The sequence below is a fragment of the Zophobas morio genome, unplaced genomic scaffold (genome assembly GCF_036711695.1).
Source record: "Zophobas morio isolate AGI-343-1 ecotype UQ-CSIRO unplaced genomic scaffold, CSIRO_AGI_Zmor_V1 ptg000031l, whole genome shotgun sequence".
In the NCBI taxonomy this organism is placed as follows: domain Eukaryota; kingdom Metazoa; phylum Arthropoda; class Insecta; order Coleoptera; family Tenebrionidae; genus Zophobas; species Zophobas morio.
The window spans coordinates 1,712,745-1,728,985 of record NW_026972136.1 but is presented as its reverse complement, the minus strand read 5'-3'; the positions used below and the strand labels follow the sequence as shown (position 1 = coordinate 1,728,985).

Genomic DNA, 16,241 nt, shown 5'->3' with positions numbered 1-16,241 from the left:
AGTCTTCACTACAACTTGATTTAAACATTTATAAATTTGATTATCCTCATCGATCTCCCTAGCTTCCACATTACATTAGCCACTTTTTTCCGAACTGATTCTCAATAAAGTCATTAAAAAACCGTATGATTAATAACAACAGGCTTTATTCTCAGCAATCTAACAATGATCCTCAGTGCGTTACTAAAATCAAAACCGAACAACAAAAAAGTCACTGACGACCTACCCACTACACAGAGTGAGTACGCAGGGCTTGCAGACCTTCAACTGGCACATAGTATGAAATCTTTCTACCGTCAACTTCCCGCTCCAAAAAAAACTACAACCAAACCTCTCACCATTCTTTATTTCGAAAAATCAAACATGTCTACCTCGTTAGCTTCCGACTCGTCCGTATCCAGCAGACTCTGCAGCTGCCTCTTCTGCAGCACCACCTCGCTCAGCTTCTTCTTCAGCTGCTCGCACTCCTGCGACTTCTGCTTCAGCTCGTCGCTCTTCGACTTTTCGAATTTGCGCGCTTCGCTGATGGTTTTCTTGATCACGTTGTGCAGCTTCTCAATGTCGTTGAAATCGGCCGCCACACATTTTCCGCTTCCGGCCCTGTTGTCGATGTGCCGGATAATTTCGCGGAGTTTCTCGTTCTCCTCCTTCAGCTGCTCGACTTCTTTGTTGTACTTCTCGCGCTGCTCCCGGGAGAGCGTCAGGAGCGACATGGCTTGAGCGTAAACCTTTTCCAGCATTTTCGTGACGCAGTAATCTGGAATGGGTTCGGTTAATGTGGGGATTGGGGGGCTGGGAGCGTACCCGCTTCGTCCTCCTCGTGGAGGTTGTCGAAGTTCTCGTAGAGGAGTTTGAGGTTGTTTTCGATTATGTCGATCTCGTCGACGACGGGCTCGATTCGTTTGCGCTTCTTGGAGAGCTGTTTTAGCATGTTCTCGAGCTCGAATTTTTCCATTTGGATGTTGACGAGGTAGTTGCAGATGGTGCGTTCTTCTTGGGGGAGGGAGTAAACCTGTTCGACTGGAGGAGGTTTTGGTTAAATAAAGACGAAAGTGAAAAATTGGTGGAAGGCTATTTCGAGTGAACTTCCCTTACCTTTGAAGTAAAGCCCAAAAAATCCAGCTTCTTTGAATAATTATAAAGTAAAGTAAAAAAGTAAAACGTTCGAAAATCGAAGTATAGAAAAATTGAGAGTATTTAAAAAAACGAAAAGTAAAAGGATTTAAAAAATCGAAAAAGTGAAGAATGTAAAAATTGAAAAATCGAAAATTCGAAAAACCAAAAATCAAGAAATCAAAAAATGGAAAAGGAAAATATTGGAAAATCGAAGAACTGATGAAAATTTAAAAAATGAAAGGATTAAAAAATTGGAAAATCTATAAGTCGAAAAGGAAAATCTGAGAAAACAAAAAACCCAAAATTCGAATATCAGAAAATCAAAAATCAAAAAACCAAAAAATCAGAAATTCGAAAATGAGATTTCGAAAAATTGTTCAATCCAAGAATCAAAATATGGAAAATTCGAAAAATCAAAAACTTGAAAGATTGAGAATTCAAGTTTCGAAAACCGAAAACTCGAGAAATCAAAAAATCGAACAACTAAAATCTAAAATTAAAATATCAAAAAATTGAAAAATCTAGAAAAGGAAAAATTCCAAAAATTGAAATGTTGAAAATTCGAAAACTTGAAAAATTGAGAAATTAAAAAATTTTACACCAATAAGTCCGAAAATGGAAAATTCAAAAAATCGAAAAGTTGAATACATAATTAAAAAATTGTTAAATCCAAGAATCAAAATATAGAAAATTCGAAAAACCAAAAATCGAAAAATCAAACACTTGAAAGATTGAGAATTCAAGTTTCGGAAACCGAAAACTCGAGAAATAAAAATTTGAACAACTGAAGAAAATTAAAAAAATCAAAGAATTAAAAAATGGAACAATCTAGTAGTCGAAAAAGAAACACCGAAAAATCAAAAATAGAGAATTCAAAAATTCGGAAACGAGATTTCGAAAAATTGGAAAATCCAATAATCAAAATACAGAAAAAACGAGATATCGTAAGTCGAAAAATCGAAAATTCTAAAATCGAGGAATCAAAAAGCCGAAAATGGAAAAATTGGAAAATCGAGTAATAATCGAAACTGAAAAAAAATCGAATATCGAAAAATAGAAAAATCGAAAACCGAAAAATCAATAAACCGAGAAATTGGGACATCCAAAAATTGAAAACTTGAAACATCGAGAGATCGACAAACCGAAAAATCTAAAATTAAAATATAAAAAAATTGAAAAATCTAGAAAAAGAAAAATTCCCAAAATTGAAATGTTGGAAAGTTGAGAATTCGAAAACTTGAAAAATTGAGAAACCCAAAAATTTTACACCAATAACTCCGAAAATGGAAAATTCAAAATATCGAAAAGTTGAATACATATTAAAAAATTGAGAAAACGTAAAATAGAAAAATCGAAAACTCGAAAGTTGGAAATTCAGGTATCGAAAACCGAAAACTCGAGAAATCAAAAACTGAAAAACTGAAGAAAATTAAAAAAATCAAAGAATTAAATCGAAAAATCTAGTAGTCGAACAAGAAAGAACTTGAAAATGCAAATATCGAAAAATCAAGAATCAAAATACATAATGGAAAATCGAAAAACTGATGGAAATTTAAAAAATTAGAGAATTGAAAAATAGGAAAATCTATAATAAGTCGAAAAGGAAACAAATTGAAATTTTGAATATCGAAACAACGAAACTCTGAGAAAACAGAAAACCCAAAATTCGAATATCAGAAAATCGAAAACTAAAAAACCAAAAAATCAGAAATTTGAAAATGAGATTTCGAAAAATTGTTAAATCAAAGAATCAAAATATGGAAAATTCGAAAAACCAAAAATGGAAACATCAAAAACTTGAAAGATTGAGAATTCGAGAAATCAAAAAATCGAAAAACTGAAGCAAATTTAGAAAAGCAAAGAATTACAAAATTGTGCAATGTAGTAGTCGAAAAGGAAACGTCGAAAATTCGAATATCAAAAAATCAAAAATCGAAATATCGAAATTCGAAAAGTTGAAAATTCTAAAATCGAGAAATCGAAAAGTCGAAAATGGAAAACTTGGAAAATCGAAAAATGGAAAAATCGAAAAGCCGAAAAGTCGAAAAACCGAGAAATTGGAACATCGAAAAACTGAAAACTTGAATCATCGAGAAATCCACAAACCGAAAAATCTAAAATTAAAAATCCAAAAATTCTACACCATTAAATTCAAAAATGGAAAATTCAAACAATCGAAAAATTGAAATACATATAAAAAAATTGAGAAATTGTAAAACCAAAAAATCGAAAACTAGAGGGTTCGGAAATTCAGGTATCGAACACAGAAAACTCGAGAAATAAAAAAATTGAAAAACTGAAGAAAATTTAAAAAATCAAAGAATTAACAAATTGAAAAATTTAGTAGTCGAAAATTCAAAAATCGAAAATTCAAGAATTCGAAAATGAGATTTCGAAAAATTGGAAAATCCCAGAATTAAAGTATGGAAAAAACGAAATATCGAAAGTCGAAAAATCGAAGATACTAAAATCGACAAATCGAAAAATCGAAACTGGAAAAATTGTAAAATCCAGTAGTAACTGAAATTGAAAAAAAAAAAAATGAATAACAAAAAATAGAAAATTCGAAAAATGGAAAAATCGAAAAGCCGAAAAATCGATAAATGAATCGAGAAAATGAAACATCGAGAAATCGAAACATCAAAAGATCGAGAATCGAAAAATCGACAAACCGAAAAATTTAAAATTAAAATATCAAAAGATTGAAAAATCTAGAAAAAGAAAAATTCACAAAATTGAAGTGTTTAAAAGTTGAAAATTCGAAAACCTGAAAAATTGAGAAACCCAAAAATTTTAAACCAATAAGTTCAAAAATGGAAAATTAAAAAAATCGAGAAATCGAAAAGTAGTAAGTTTGAAAATTCAGGTACCGAAAATCGAAAAAAAGAAAAATCAAAAAATCGTAAAGGAAAATAATGGAAAATCGAAAACCTGAAGAATAGAAAAATTGAAAAATTTTAAAAATTGTAAAACTGAAAAATTGAAAAATTTGGAAGTCGAAAAAGACACAAATTGACAATTCGAATATCAAAAAACGAAAATCCTAGAAATCAGAAAACCTAAAATTCGAAAATCAAATAATCAAATATCAAAAAACCGAAAACTCAAAAATTTGAAAACGAAATTTCGAAAATAAAAAATCTGAGAAATCGGAAAGACGAGAAGTCGAAAAATCGAGAAATCGCGAAATCAAAACATTGAAAAACTGAAAAATTGTAACATCGAGAAATCGAACATCAAAAGATCGAGATATAGGAAAATCGACAAACCGAAAAATCTAAAATTAAACTATCGAAAAATTGAAAAATCCAGAAAAAATTAACCAAAATTGAGTGTTGAAATTTTGAGAAATCGAAAACTTGAAAAATTGAGAAATGAAAAATTTTAAACCAATAAGTCAAATAATAGAAAATTCGAAAAATCGAAAAATAGATCATCCAAAAATTTGAAATTTAAAAAACTGGAAAAATTGGAAAATGGAACTACTTAAAACCAAAAAAAGGAAAATTCTTAAAAATCGGAAAATCTAAATTTAAAAAAATCGTAAAAAAGTCGAAAATTTGAGAAATTAAGGAGTTGAAAAATCCAAAAATCGAAAATTCGAAAAATTGAAAAGTCGGAAAATGGAGAAATTGAAAAATCAAGAAATCGAAATCCAAAAAATAGAAAATTCTAAAATCGGAGAAGTTGAAAAATCTTCCGGAAAGTCAAAAAATCGGAAAACCGAGAACTCGTGAAATCAAAAAACCGAAATTGAAACAAATTGAAAAATCAAAAAATTGAAGAATGCAAGTAAAAATTGAAAAATCGAAAATTCGAAAAATCAAAAATGGAATAATATCGAAAACTAGAAGGATTGAAAATTCAAGTATCGAAAACCGGAAACTCAAGAAATCAAAAATTCGAAAGGGAAAATAATTGAAAATCGAAAAAATTAAGAATGAAAAAATTGAAAAATAGTAGATTAAAAATCAAAGAATTTAAAAACTGAAAAACCTAGAAGTCGAAAAGGAAAGAAATTGAAAATTCGAATATCGCTAAAACGAAATTCCGAGAAATCAGGAAACGTAAAAATCGAAAATCTAAAAATCAAAATTCGAAAAACTGAAAAATCAAAAATTCGAAAACGAAATTTCAAAAAATCAAAGAAACTAAATATACCAAAAACGAAATATCGAAAGTCCAAAAATCAAACAATCTGAATTCAAGAAATCGAAAAGTCGAAAAATATAAAAATTAGAAAATTCTGAAATCGAAATCGAAAAATTCGAAGAGCGAAAATCGAAAATTTGAAATTCAAAAATTTGAAAATCTAAAAAATAGAAAAATCTTGAGGAAAGTCAGAAAACCAAAAATGAAAGGAATCGAAAAACCAAGAAACTGAAAAATGTAAAAAGTGAAAAATCGAAAATTCGAAGAATCAAAATTCGAATTTTATCGAAAACTAGGGAGATTGAAAATTCAAGTATTGAAAATCGAAAACTCGAGAAATCAAAAAATTGAAAAGGAAAATAACTGAAAATGGAGAAAATTAAGAATGGAAAAATTGGAAAATGGAAGATTTTAAAAATCAAAGAATCGAAAAATTGAAAAATCTAGAAATCAAAAAGGAAACAAATTGAAAATTCGAATTTCGCAAAAACGAAATTCCGAGAAATCAGGAAGAGTAAAAATCGAAAATCTAAAAACCAAAATTGAAAAACCGAAAAATGAAAAATTCGAAAACGAGATTTCGAAAAATCAAACGAATTAAATATACAAAAAAACGAAATAACGAAAGTCGAAAATTCTAACATTCTATAATCAAGAAATGGAAAAATTAGAAAATCGTTAAATCGAAATTGAAAAAATTCGAATACCGAAAAATCGAACATTTGAAAAATAGAAAAACTGGAAAGCCAAAAATTCGAGAAACCGAGACATCGAGAAATCGAACATGGAAAAATTAAAAAACTGAAACATTCAAAAATGGAAAGTAGAAATATCAAGTAATCGAAACATCAAAGATCGAGAAATCGAAGTCTATAAAAATTCAGAAATGGAAAATTTCCAAAAATTGAAGAAAAATCAGAAAAAGAAGAAATGGGATAATCTAATAGTCGAAAATTTAAAAAAACTAAGAATTGAAAAATTGCAAAATCGAAGTCCAAAAATGGGAAATTTGAAAAATGTGAAATTTAAAGACGCAAAAAGTTCTAAAATCGAACAAAATCAGCAAAAGCAGAAATCAGTTTTCAAGGTTTCTCCTTTTTGAAAATCTAAAATTTAAAAAATCTAAAAATTGAAGAATCGAAAAAAAAACATCAAAAATTCGTAAACGGGAATTGGAAAAATTAAAAAATCGACATCGAAAAAATTCGAATACAGAAAAATCGAAAATTCGATGAATAAAATATTTAAAAAGACGAAAATCCGAGAAATCAGTGAAACCTAAAATTTGAAAATCAAAAAAAACACAAATCGGAAAACCGAAAGATCAAAAAGTCGAAAGCGAATTTTCCAAAATCGAAAAATCCAAGAATCGAAATATGAAAGCAAGTATTGAAAGTCGAAAAATCGAAAATTCTAAAATTGAAAAATCGAGACATCGAAAAATGAAAAATTCGAAAAATAGAAAAATGGAAATGTTAAAAAAATCATAAAAAACAAAAACTGAAAAATGTGAAATTTAAAAAAACGGAAAGTCAACAAACTGAAAAATAAAAAACGAGAAATGGAAAAAATCTCAAATTTAAGAAATCAAAAAAATCAAGAATCGAAAAACTGAAAAATCCTAAAACTCAAATATTGAAAAATTAATCCAGCGATAAATCAAAAAATTAAAAAATCCCAAAATTGCACCACCGAAAAGCCGAGATATTGATAAACTGAGAAATCGAGAATTCGAAAAGTCGAAAAATCGAAAAATTGAAAAACCAGAAATCTGAACAATCGAAAAATTGAAGAAATGAAAATCTGAATCAAAAACTTGATAAACTGAAACATCGAAAAATCGGGAAATCGAGAAATGGGAAAATCCAAATATCGAAATTTTAAAATTGAAAACTTGAAAAATTGAAGAATCGGAAAATAAAAAAAGCGAGAAATCGAAAATTTGACAAATTATAAAATCGACTAATTGAAACATCAGAAAATTTAAAAATAAATAATTGGAAAACCCTAAAATCCAGAAATCGAGACAGTGAAAATTCGAAAATTTGAAAATTTTGAAAAATTGTACAATTTTAATATGTTTTTACAAAAATCTGGAAAAACTCAACACGGATTCATAAGTGCAGGAGTATCTTACTTCATAAAATTTAAATAACATTTACTAACTTTGGAGATGATGTTATCCTATTATTGGTGGCGACGACTAGCCAAATTTGGTTAGCATTTTACCATTGATATGATAATCCTAATACACGTATCAATCGGTCCACTAGTTGCTTATATTATCTGTCTAATAAAAATCTGGACAGACACCAGACAGACAGACAGTCAAACGGAAACGGGTGACTACTTTTTCGTACTTTACACTCGGAAAGCAAAAATTATCACCTATTTCGTTTCTCTTCTCTTCAGTATTAACCAGCCTGTCGCAACAATTCCGAAAACTATTCATCGACCTCTTCAAGCTCAACGTAGTATCCAACAAACTATTAAACACCTCTATATAATTCGTGTTAATATCGAAATTCCCCAAGAACTTCTTAAACTCGCTCGGGTTCATATAGTCCCTCATATTGCTAATAATCTCGTTCAAAATAACCTCCTGCGTCTGGATTATACAATTCGTGCGCCCAGCGATACTACAAATGCGGTCGTACAGGTCCATCATCCGACTTTTCATCCCCAACTCCCTGTAGAACTTGTTCATGGCCAGCGCCACCGTCATGTTATCGTCCGTGAGCTCGGGCAGACACTACAATAACGCTTTAGAGGATTTCCATTTGCGATTTGGGCTCACCGTTTTGGCGAACTCGACCATGAGAGGGCTGTTCATTTCCTTCTTTATGTAGAACTCGAGCTGGATCCTCTGATTGTGCACTTGCTTTTTGAGCTTGTCGATCACCCGGTTTTTCTCCTCCAGGATAACCTGGAGGGTCGGAAACGCCGTCTCCGTGTCGGTGCTGAGGTGGGACTGAATGGGAGTTAGCTGGGGGGACGTTTGGGGGCTCACCTTTGTGTTGGAGTAGTAGGTGTGGTTGCTGACGCTTTGGAGGTTCGCCATTGTCAAAAGTTTTAGAATTTTACTTGGAATTTAATGTGTTCACTTGGAGCATGACGTAACGAATGACAGCGAATTAGTTTTTGGGCAGTTGTTTTGGAGGAGTGAAAGGAGGGATCTTGGTTTGGAGGCGTCCAAATTGGAAAACTGGTTCTACTTTCAAAAAACAGAAATTGAAAAGCTCCGAAAACTGATAATGTTAAAAAAAATGAGAATTCGAAAACTTGAAAAATCGAGAAATTCAAAAATCGGAAAGTCGAAAAATTTTTAAAATCGAAAAACCAAGATGATAAGAAATCCAAAAAAAAAATCGTAAAACGGCGTAATTGAATAATCCAAAAAACGAAGAAATGATAAATAGAAATGTTGAAGAACTGAAAATCCGTCACATCTAAAAATTGGACAATCGAAAAATCGGAAAGCGGATAAGTAAAAAATTGAAACATCGAAAAATCCAAAAACTGAGACATCGAGAAATCGAAAAATAAGAGGATCGAGAACTAGAGAAGTCGAAAAGTTGAGAAGTCGAAAAACTGAGAAACCGAAATCAGCCAAAATCGAAAAGTTAAAATTGAAAAATTGAGAAATTAAACAACCAAAAAATCGAATTGTCCGAATCTCGATAAATCGATACATCAAAAATAAAAAAATTGAAATATAGAAGAATTGAAAGCTCGAAAAACCGAAAAATCCAGAATTTTAAAAGTTGAAAAATTAAAATATCGAAGAGTTGAAAAATTGAGAAATCGAAGTATAAAACAGTTGAAAAATTGAAAAACATAAAGTATAAAAAAACAAAAATTTGAAAATTCTGAATGTACAAATTCGAGGAATTTAAAAATCCAGAAGTCAAAAAATTTAAAATCGAAGAATCGAAATAGTGAAAAATTGAAAAATCGGATAATTGAACAATCGATTCTTCGAAAAATTCAAAAACTGAGTCATCGAGAAATTAAAAAATCAACGGATCGAGAACTAGAGAAGTCGAAAAGTTGGGAAGTCGAAAAACTGAGACCCCGAAATCAGCCAAAATCGAAAAATCGAAAAGTTAAAATTGAAAAATTGAGAAATTAAACAACCAAAACATCGAATTGCCCAAATCTCGATAAATCGAGACCTCAAAAATTAAAAAAATTGAAATATGGAAGAATTGAAAGCTCGAGAAAACGAAAATTCCAGAATTTTAAAAGTTGAAAAATTAAAATATCGAAGAGTTGAAAAATTGAGAAATCGTAGTATAAAACAGTCGAAAAATTGAAAAATATGAAGTATAAAAAAACGAAAAATTGAAAATTCTAAATGTACAAAATCGAGGAATTTATAAATCCAGAAGTCAAAAAATTTAAAAGTCGAAGAATCGAAATACTGAAATATCCCAAAACTGAAATATCGAAAAATTAAAAAATATAAGAAAAATTGAAGAATCCAAAAATTGAAAAATCCCAAAACTGGAAGAAATATCTAAAAATTGAGAAATTAAAAGATTGAAAAAGTGAAATATTTTAAAAAAGAAAAATTGGAAAATCAAAAATTCGGAAAACTGTAATATAGAAGAACTGAAAAGTCGAGAAATCAAAAAATCTAGAATTTTAAAAATTCAGAAATCTAAAATTTAAAAAACGAAAAACTGAAAATCCAACAAGTAAAAAATCTAGAAGTCGAAAAATCGAAGAATCCCAGTGGAAATATTGAAAAATTGAAAAATAGAAGAAAAATTCGAAAATCCCAGAATTGAAAGAATTCCAAAAATTGAGAAATTAAAAAAGTGAAAAATTGATAAATCAAAAAAGCAAAAAAGCAATTTGGAAAAATCGAAAACTTAAAAAATCAAAAAACTGAAAAATTGAAAAACTGAAAAATTATAGGTAAGCGTCAAAATTGTGAAAAATTGGAAAATCTAAATATTTAAACAACGTAAAGTTGAAGAGGAGAAAAATTTTAAACCAATAAGTCTAAAAATAGAAAATTTGAAAAACCAGAAAAACGAGAAATCTTAAAAATCGGAAAATCTAAAATTTAAAAATCGAAAAATTGAAAAATCGAAACACAACTCGAAAACTTGGGAAATTAAGAAACTGAAAAATCCAAAAAAAAATCCGAAAACCGAAATTCGAAAAATCGAAAAGTCGGAAAATAGAAAAATAAATTGAAAAATCAAGAAATCCCAGTTCAGTCGACAATTCTAAATTCGAAAAATAGAAAATTCGAAAATCGGAAAAATTGAAAAATCTCCGGAAAGCCAAAAAATCAGAAAATCGAGAACTCGTGAAGTCAAAAAACCGGAAATGAAACCAATTGAAAAATCAAAAAACGGAACAATGTAAAATTTGGAAAATCGAAAAACCGAAAATTCAAAAAATCAAAACTCGAAAATCGAAAACTCCAGAATTCAAAAAATAGAAAAATTACGGGAAAATCGAAAAAATGAAGAATGAAAAATTGAAATATGGAAAGTTTTAAAAATCAAAGAATTGATAAACTGAAAAATCTCGAATATCGAAAAAACGAAAATCCGAGAAATCAGAAAACGTAAAAATCGAAAATCTAAAAATCAAAAATCGAAAAACCGAAAAATCAAAAATTCGAAAACGAGATTTCGAAAAATTAAAGAAATTAATTATACAAAAAAGGAGAAATCGAAAGTCGAAAACCAAAATTCTAAAATTAAGAAATCGATAAGTCGAAAAATATAAAAATTAGAAAATCGAAATTGAAAAAATTCGAAGACCGAAAAATCGAAAATTGAAACATCAAAAGTTAGAGAAATCGAGAAATCAACAAACTGAAAAATTTAAAATTAAAATATCGAAAGGTTGAAAAATCCCAAAAACGAAAAATTCCCAAAATTGTGAAGAGTTGAGAAATTGGAAACATGAAAAATCGAGAAATTGCAAAATTTTACACCAAGAAGCTCAAAAATCGAAAATTCTAAAAATTGAAGAATTAAAAAATTACGGAATCGTAAAATTGAAAAATTGAAAAGCAAAAAATGTAAAATTTAAAAAAGGGAAAAACTGAAACATCGAAAAATTTTAATATCAAAAGAAAGAGAAATCCAGAAATGTGATATTTAAAAAATCCAAACATTAAAAAAATAACGGGTGTTCAAATAAAAACGATATCAAGCTGGCTTTGTAAATGTGAATCTAGCGTTTAGTGAATGATTCGTTCACATTTCCAAAGCCAACTTGACGTCGTTTTTATTTGAACGCTCGTAACAAATTCGGATATATACCTAAAACTGAAAAATCGAAAAATCAAGAAATTGAAACTCCAAAATTTAAAATATTGAAAAATTGAAAAATTGGATAATTCAACAATCGAAATATCGAAAAATTCAAAAACTGAATCATCGAGAAATTGAAAAATCAATGGATCGAGAACTAGAGAAGTCGAAAAGCTGAGAAGTCGAACCAAAATCAGCCAAAATCGAAAAAAAGCAAAGTTAAAATTGAAGAATTGAGAAATTGAACAACCAAAACATCGAATTGTCAAAAATTAAAAAACCGAAAATTTAAAAATTCGGAAAATTGAAAAATTGAAATGTAGAAGAACTGAAAGCTCGAGAAAACGGAAAGTCCAGAATTTTAAAAGTTGAATAATTAAAATATCGAAGAGTTGAAAAATTGTAAAATCGAAGAATAAAACAGTCGAAAAATTGAAAAATCTAAAGTATAAAAAACGAAAAATTGAAAATTCTAAATGCACTAAATCGAGGAATTAAAAAATCTAGAAATAAAAAAATTGAAAAATCAAAGTACTGAAAAATCCCAGTGGAAATATTGAAAAATTGAAAAATACAAGAAAAATTCAGAAGTCCTAGAATTGAAAGAAATCCAAAAATTGAGGAATTAAAAAAGTGAAAAATTTATAAATCGAAAAAGCAAAAATGCAATTTCGAAAAATCGAAAACTTAAGAAATCAAAAAACTGAAAAATTGAAAACTTGAAAAACTAAAAAATTATTAGCGTCAAAATTATGAAAAATTGAAAAATCTAAATATTTAAAAAACGTAAAATTGAAGAGGAGAAAAATTGAGAAAGCCCAAAATTAAAATATTGAAAAATTGAGTTAGATTTCTCTGGTGTCTGTGTCCAATAAAAATGGATACAGACACCAGACAGACAGACAGACAGACAGACAGACGGAAACGGGAGACTAGATTTTTCGGACTGTAGGGTTATGAAACGTCGAGAAAATATAAAGGTGGCCATTCGTCCGATGGACTCGATTATTATACTTACTTAGCTTGTGCGCGGTAAGTAAAGATGAAAATCCGAGAAATCTGAAAACCTAAAATTTGAAAATCTAAAAAACAAAAATCCAAAAACCGAAAGATCAAAGAGTCGACAGCGAGATTTCGGAAAATCGAAAAATTAAAGAATCGGAAAGCCAAAAAAATCGAAAAACCGAGAATTCAAAAAATCGAAGCATGGAAAAATCCAAAAACTGAGAGGAATCGAAAAATCAACAACCTGAAAAATCTAAAATGAAAATATTGAAAGATTGAATAATCTAGAAAAGGAAAACTTCCCAAAATTGAAGTGTTGTAAAGTTGAGAAATCCAAAACTTGAAAAATCGAGAAAACTTAAAATTTTAGGTACACCAAGAAGTCCAAAAATGCAAAATTCGAAAAGTCAGAAAAAGCAGAAATCCAGAAACACGAAAAGTCGAAAAACATCAAAAGCTCGAGAAATCGGGCAATCAAAAAGTCGAGAAGTCGAGAAATCAAACCTAAAAATCTAAAATTAAAATATCTAAAAATTGAAAAAATCTAGAAACGGAAAAATTCCAAAAATTGATTTGAAAATTTGAGCTATCGAGGACTTAAAAAATCGAAAAATAGAAAATTAGAAACACCGAAAAATTGAAGTGTTAAATTTAAAAAATCATAAAATTGAAAAATGTGAAATTAAATTTAAAAAAACGAAAAATCGAAGAGCTGAAAAATCAGAAAACGGAGAAATCGAAAATCGAAAAGTTTAAAATTTAAAAATTCAAAAATTGCCAATTCGAAAAATTAAAGAATCGAAAAATCGGAAAATCGAAATATCGGTAAATCGAGAAATCAAAAAATTGGCAAACCTTAAAAATCGAAAAATTTAAGAAAGAAAAATGCAAAATCGAAAAACTGAAAAATCAAGAAAACGAGAAATCGAAAAAATCTCAAATTTAAGAAATCAGGAAATTTAAATGTCAAAAAATTGAAAAATCGCAAAATTCAAATATCGAAAAATTGAAAAAATCCAGAAACGGAAAAATTCCAGAAATTGATGTGTTGAAAATTTGAGCTCTCGAGGACTTAAAAAATGGAAAAATCGAAAAATTTTAAACATTGAAAAACCGGGAACTCGGGAAATGCAAAATTTGAAAAACGTGATTTTAAATTAAAAAAAAAACGAAAAATCTAAGAGATGAAAAATCAGAAAACGGAGAAATCGAAAATCGAAAAGTTTAAAATTTAAAAATCAAAAAATTGCCAATTCGAAAAATTGAAAAATTGAAATGTCGGTGAATCCAGAAATCAAAAAATTGGCAAAGCTTAAAAATCGAAAAATTTAAGAAAGAAAAATGCAAAATCGAAAAACTGAAAAAGCAAGAAAACGAGAAATTGAAAAAATCTCAAATTTAAAAAATCAGGAAATTTAAATGTTAAAAAAATGGAAAAACCGCAAAATTCAAATATCGAAAAATTGATCAAATGGCAAATCGAAAAATTTAAAAATCGGGGAAAAATTGAAAATTCGAAAAACCGAAAAATGGAAATGTTAAATTTTACTGTTAATTATTGTTCAGTCATTTATCACAACCAGTCTTATTTTACTAAGTATAGCCCCGCCCACCCACCCGCTATTTTCTTAGAAGGCAAATCATTTACCAAAATGAGTTTTATCTGTTCTCATTGTAATAATTTTATTTCTCTTCAGTATGAAGTCCACCTTTTATTCTGGCTAGAGAAAATGAAGCACTGAAATAAAAACGGGGTGGGTGGGCGGGGTTAATTATAAGTCCTTTTGTAGCGTGGGAAAGGGAACCAATAGTCTACTTAAAAAGCGTTAATCGTATTTTTTTTGTTATATTGTTTGCTATAAGATTTATATTTTATTTCAGAAGAAAACAATGAGAAAACGGGTGGGTGGGGCTAAGGCTTTTTTTTTCTTGCAGAGTCTTTTGTAAGCAAGGGATAGTCCCGCCCATCCATCCCCTCTTCGTTCCAGCGATTACTCTTAATATTGTTCAGTCATTTACCACAATGACTCTTATTTTAGTAACTATTACTGGAAATTTCACTGACAAAGACAGAGAATTAAAATCTCTAGCTGTACTCTTCTCAAGGGCAGCAAATGACCACCACATCCATATCTATTTCTAATTCTAAAAACGACATAATACGTCACGGTATTCTAGAATTTTCGATTATAATAACTTATAAAAATAATAAAATAACGCTAACGACGTTATTTACGGCAGCGTGCCCGAAATACGACTTCTTTATAGCAGCATTTACAGCCCACTCTAGTTATTTCATGCTCATAACGAATTCAATAAAATTACACTACATGAACGCCGATAATAAAAATTACAAACGGATTTAATGGAAGTTTCAACTCAATCATTCGGCTCGACAATATAATCAGATAGGAAAAACAACATAACTGGACGTGTTACGGAATGCCCGGAAGGTTTAAGCCGGTTTAAAAATAATTTACCGGAATGATCAATTATACCGCACTGATAAAATTTAAACGAAAATCGTTTGTTATTAATTGTATTCAGGGGAACAGTTTGCCGCACTATTTTTATTTAAAATAAATATTGCCACTGGTTGCTAAATAATTTAATAATTTAATAATTTGACGTTTAATGAAATACACAGAAGTCATAGAGGTAACTGCCCTCAAGCTCCGGCTCATGCCATATTGATTAGCCGCTTTGTTTTGATATCGGTGTTTACTCTGTCTATCTGGAAACTATTATCGTGTAGGTAGAGCTTAACGCGCTGCTGCTGCACTCCATTTAAAATCGATGAAATGCAAAGAAGGCTTATTCACATGTGTAACGAAGTTGCAGAACTCGGTATAATTATGTATAATAATTGTACTTAATGCACTTTTAATGTTCTGTTGTAATTGGTTTCTTTTATACGGACGTTAATAATAATAATAATATAAGGTTTGTAATGTGTAAATTACCCTTGAAAATGATACTGCAAGATACGCTTTATTTATTCGTCTGATTGTATTGTAAGAAAGATTAAAGCAATCATATTTAATGCAAGCGCTTTTAAGTAATGTGCTGCTGCCATTGTACGAGTATGAAGAGTGCCTTTGATTATTTTATAACCCATTATAGAAGCTGAGTTGATATTGTCGTTAAGAAAAAGAAATCAGGAATCCTAGAAATTTTGTTTCATGAAAATTAGGTGACAGAATCTAGGTGACGCTTCGGCTAACAAGTTAGTTAAAATGCAAACGAATATAACTTTAAACTAATTTATTATGGAGAATACGACCAGATTTCTCCATTAGCTTAGCGCTTCGCTTTACCGGAACATACGATAAAATTAATGTCATCTTAAATAATAATTAAAACTGACACAAGTAGTGTTTGGAACCCACTTAAAATAAATTCAAACTGCTTAGTATCATGGTCGATTTGGCAAATAATAGTGAGTCTCAGTTTCACCCTCATACATCATCCCTCTTGCGTTATTTGAAACTTTCCATCTTTCCCACATCCCAAGCAAACTCTCTTCAAAAAAATGATTTACAACACCACTAACTTCGCTCCATCGATCCGGACTAGTCCGTTTTCCGCTATTTTTACCGTGGAATTAAAAATAGCCCTTTTTGAACCTCATCCCTTGCTTAATGCCCTCCAGGCAAAAATGTCATCCGACCCAACCAACCCCGG

At 29.6% G+C, this 16,241-nt stretch overlaps 2 protein-coding genes across 10 annotated transcripts in view; one reads left to right on the top strand and one right to left on the bottom strand.

Moving 5' to 3' along the window:
• LOC135139483 (kazrin) overlaps positions 1-16,241 on the top strand; it is a 243,212-nt gene that overhangs the window by 109,711 nt on the left and 117,260 nt on the right. The gene's annotated exons all lie outside the window — the stretch shown is intronic.
• LOC135139487 (chromosome partition protein Smc-like) lies at positions 130-8,407 on the bottom strand. Its single transcript, XM_064069741.1, has 6 exons — positions 8,279-8,407; positions 8,066-8,239; positions 7,657-8,020; positions 805-1,020; positions 372-757; positions 130-319 (listed from the first exon to the last, which is right to left on the bottom strand). The coding sequence occupies exons 1-6, from the start codon at positions 8,327-8,329 to the stop codon at positions 230-232; spliced, it is 1,281 nt and encodes a 426-aa protein (XP_063925811.1). The 5' UTR covers positions 8,330-8,407; the 3' UTR covers positions 130-229.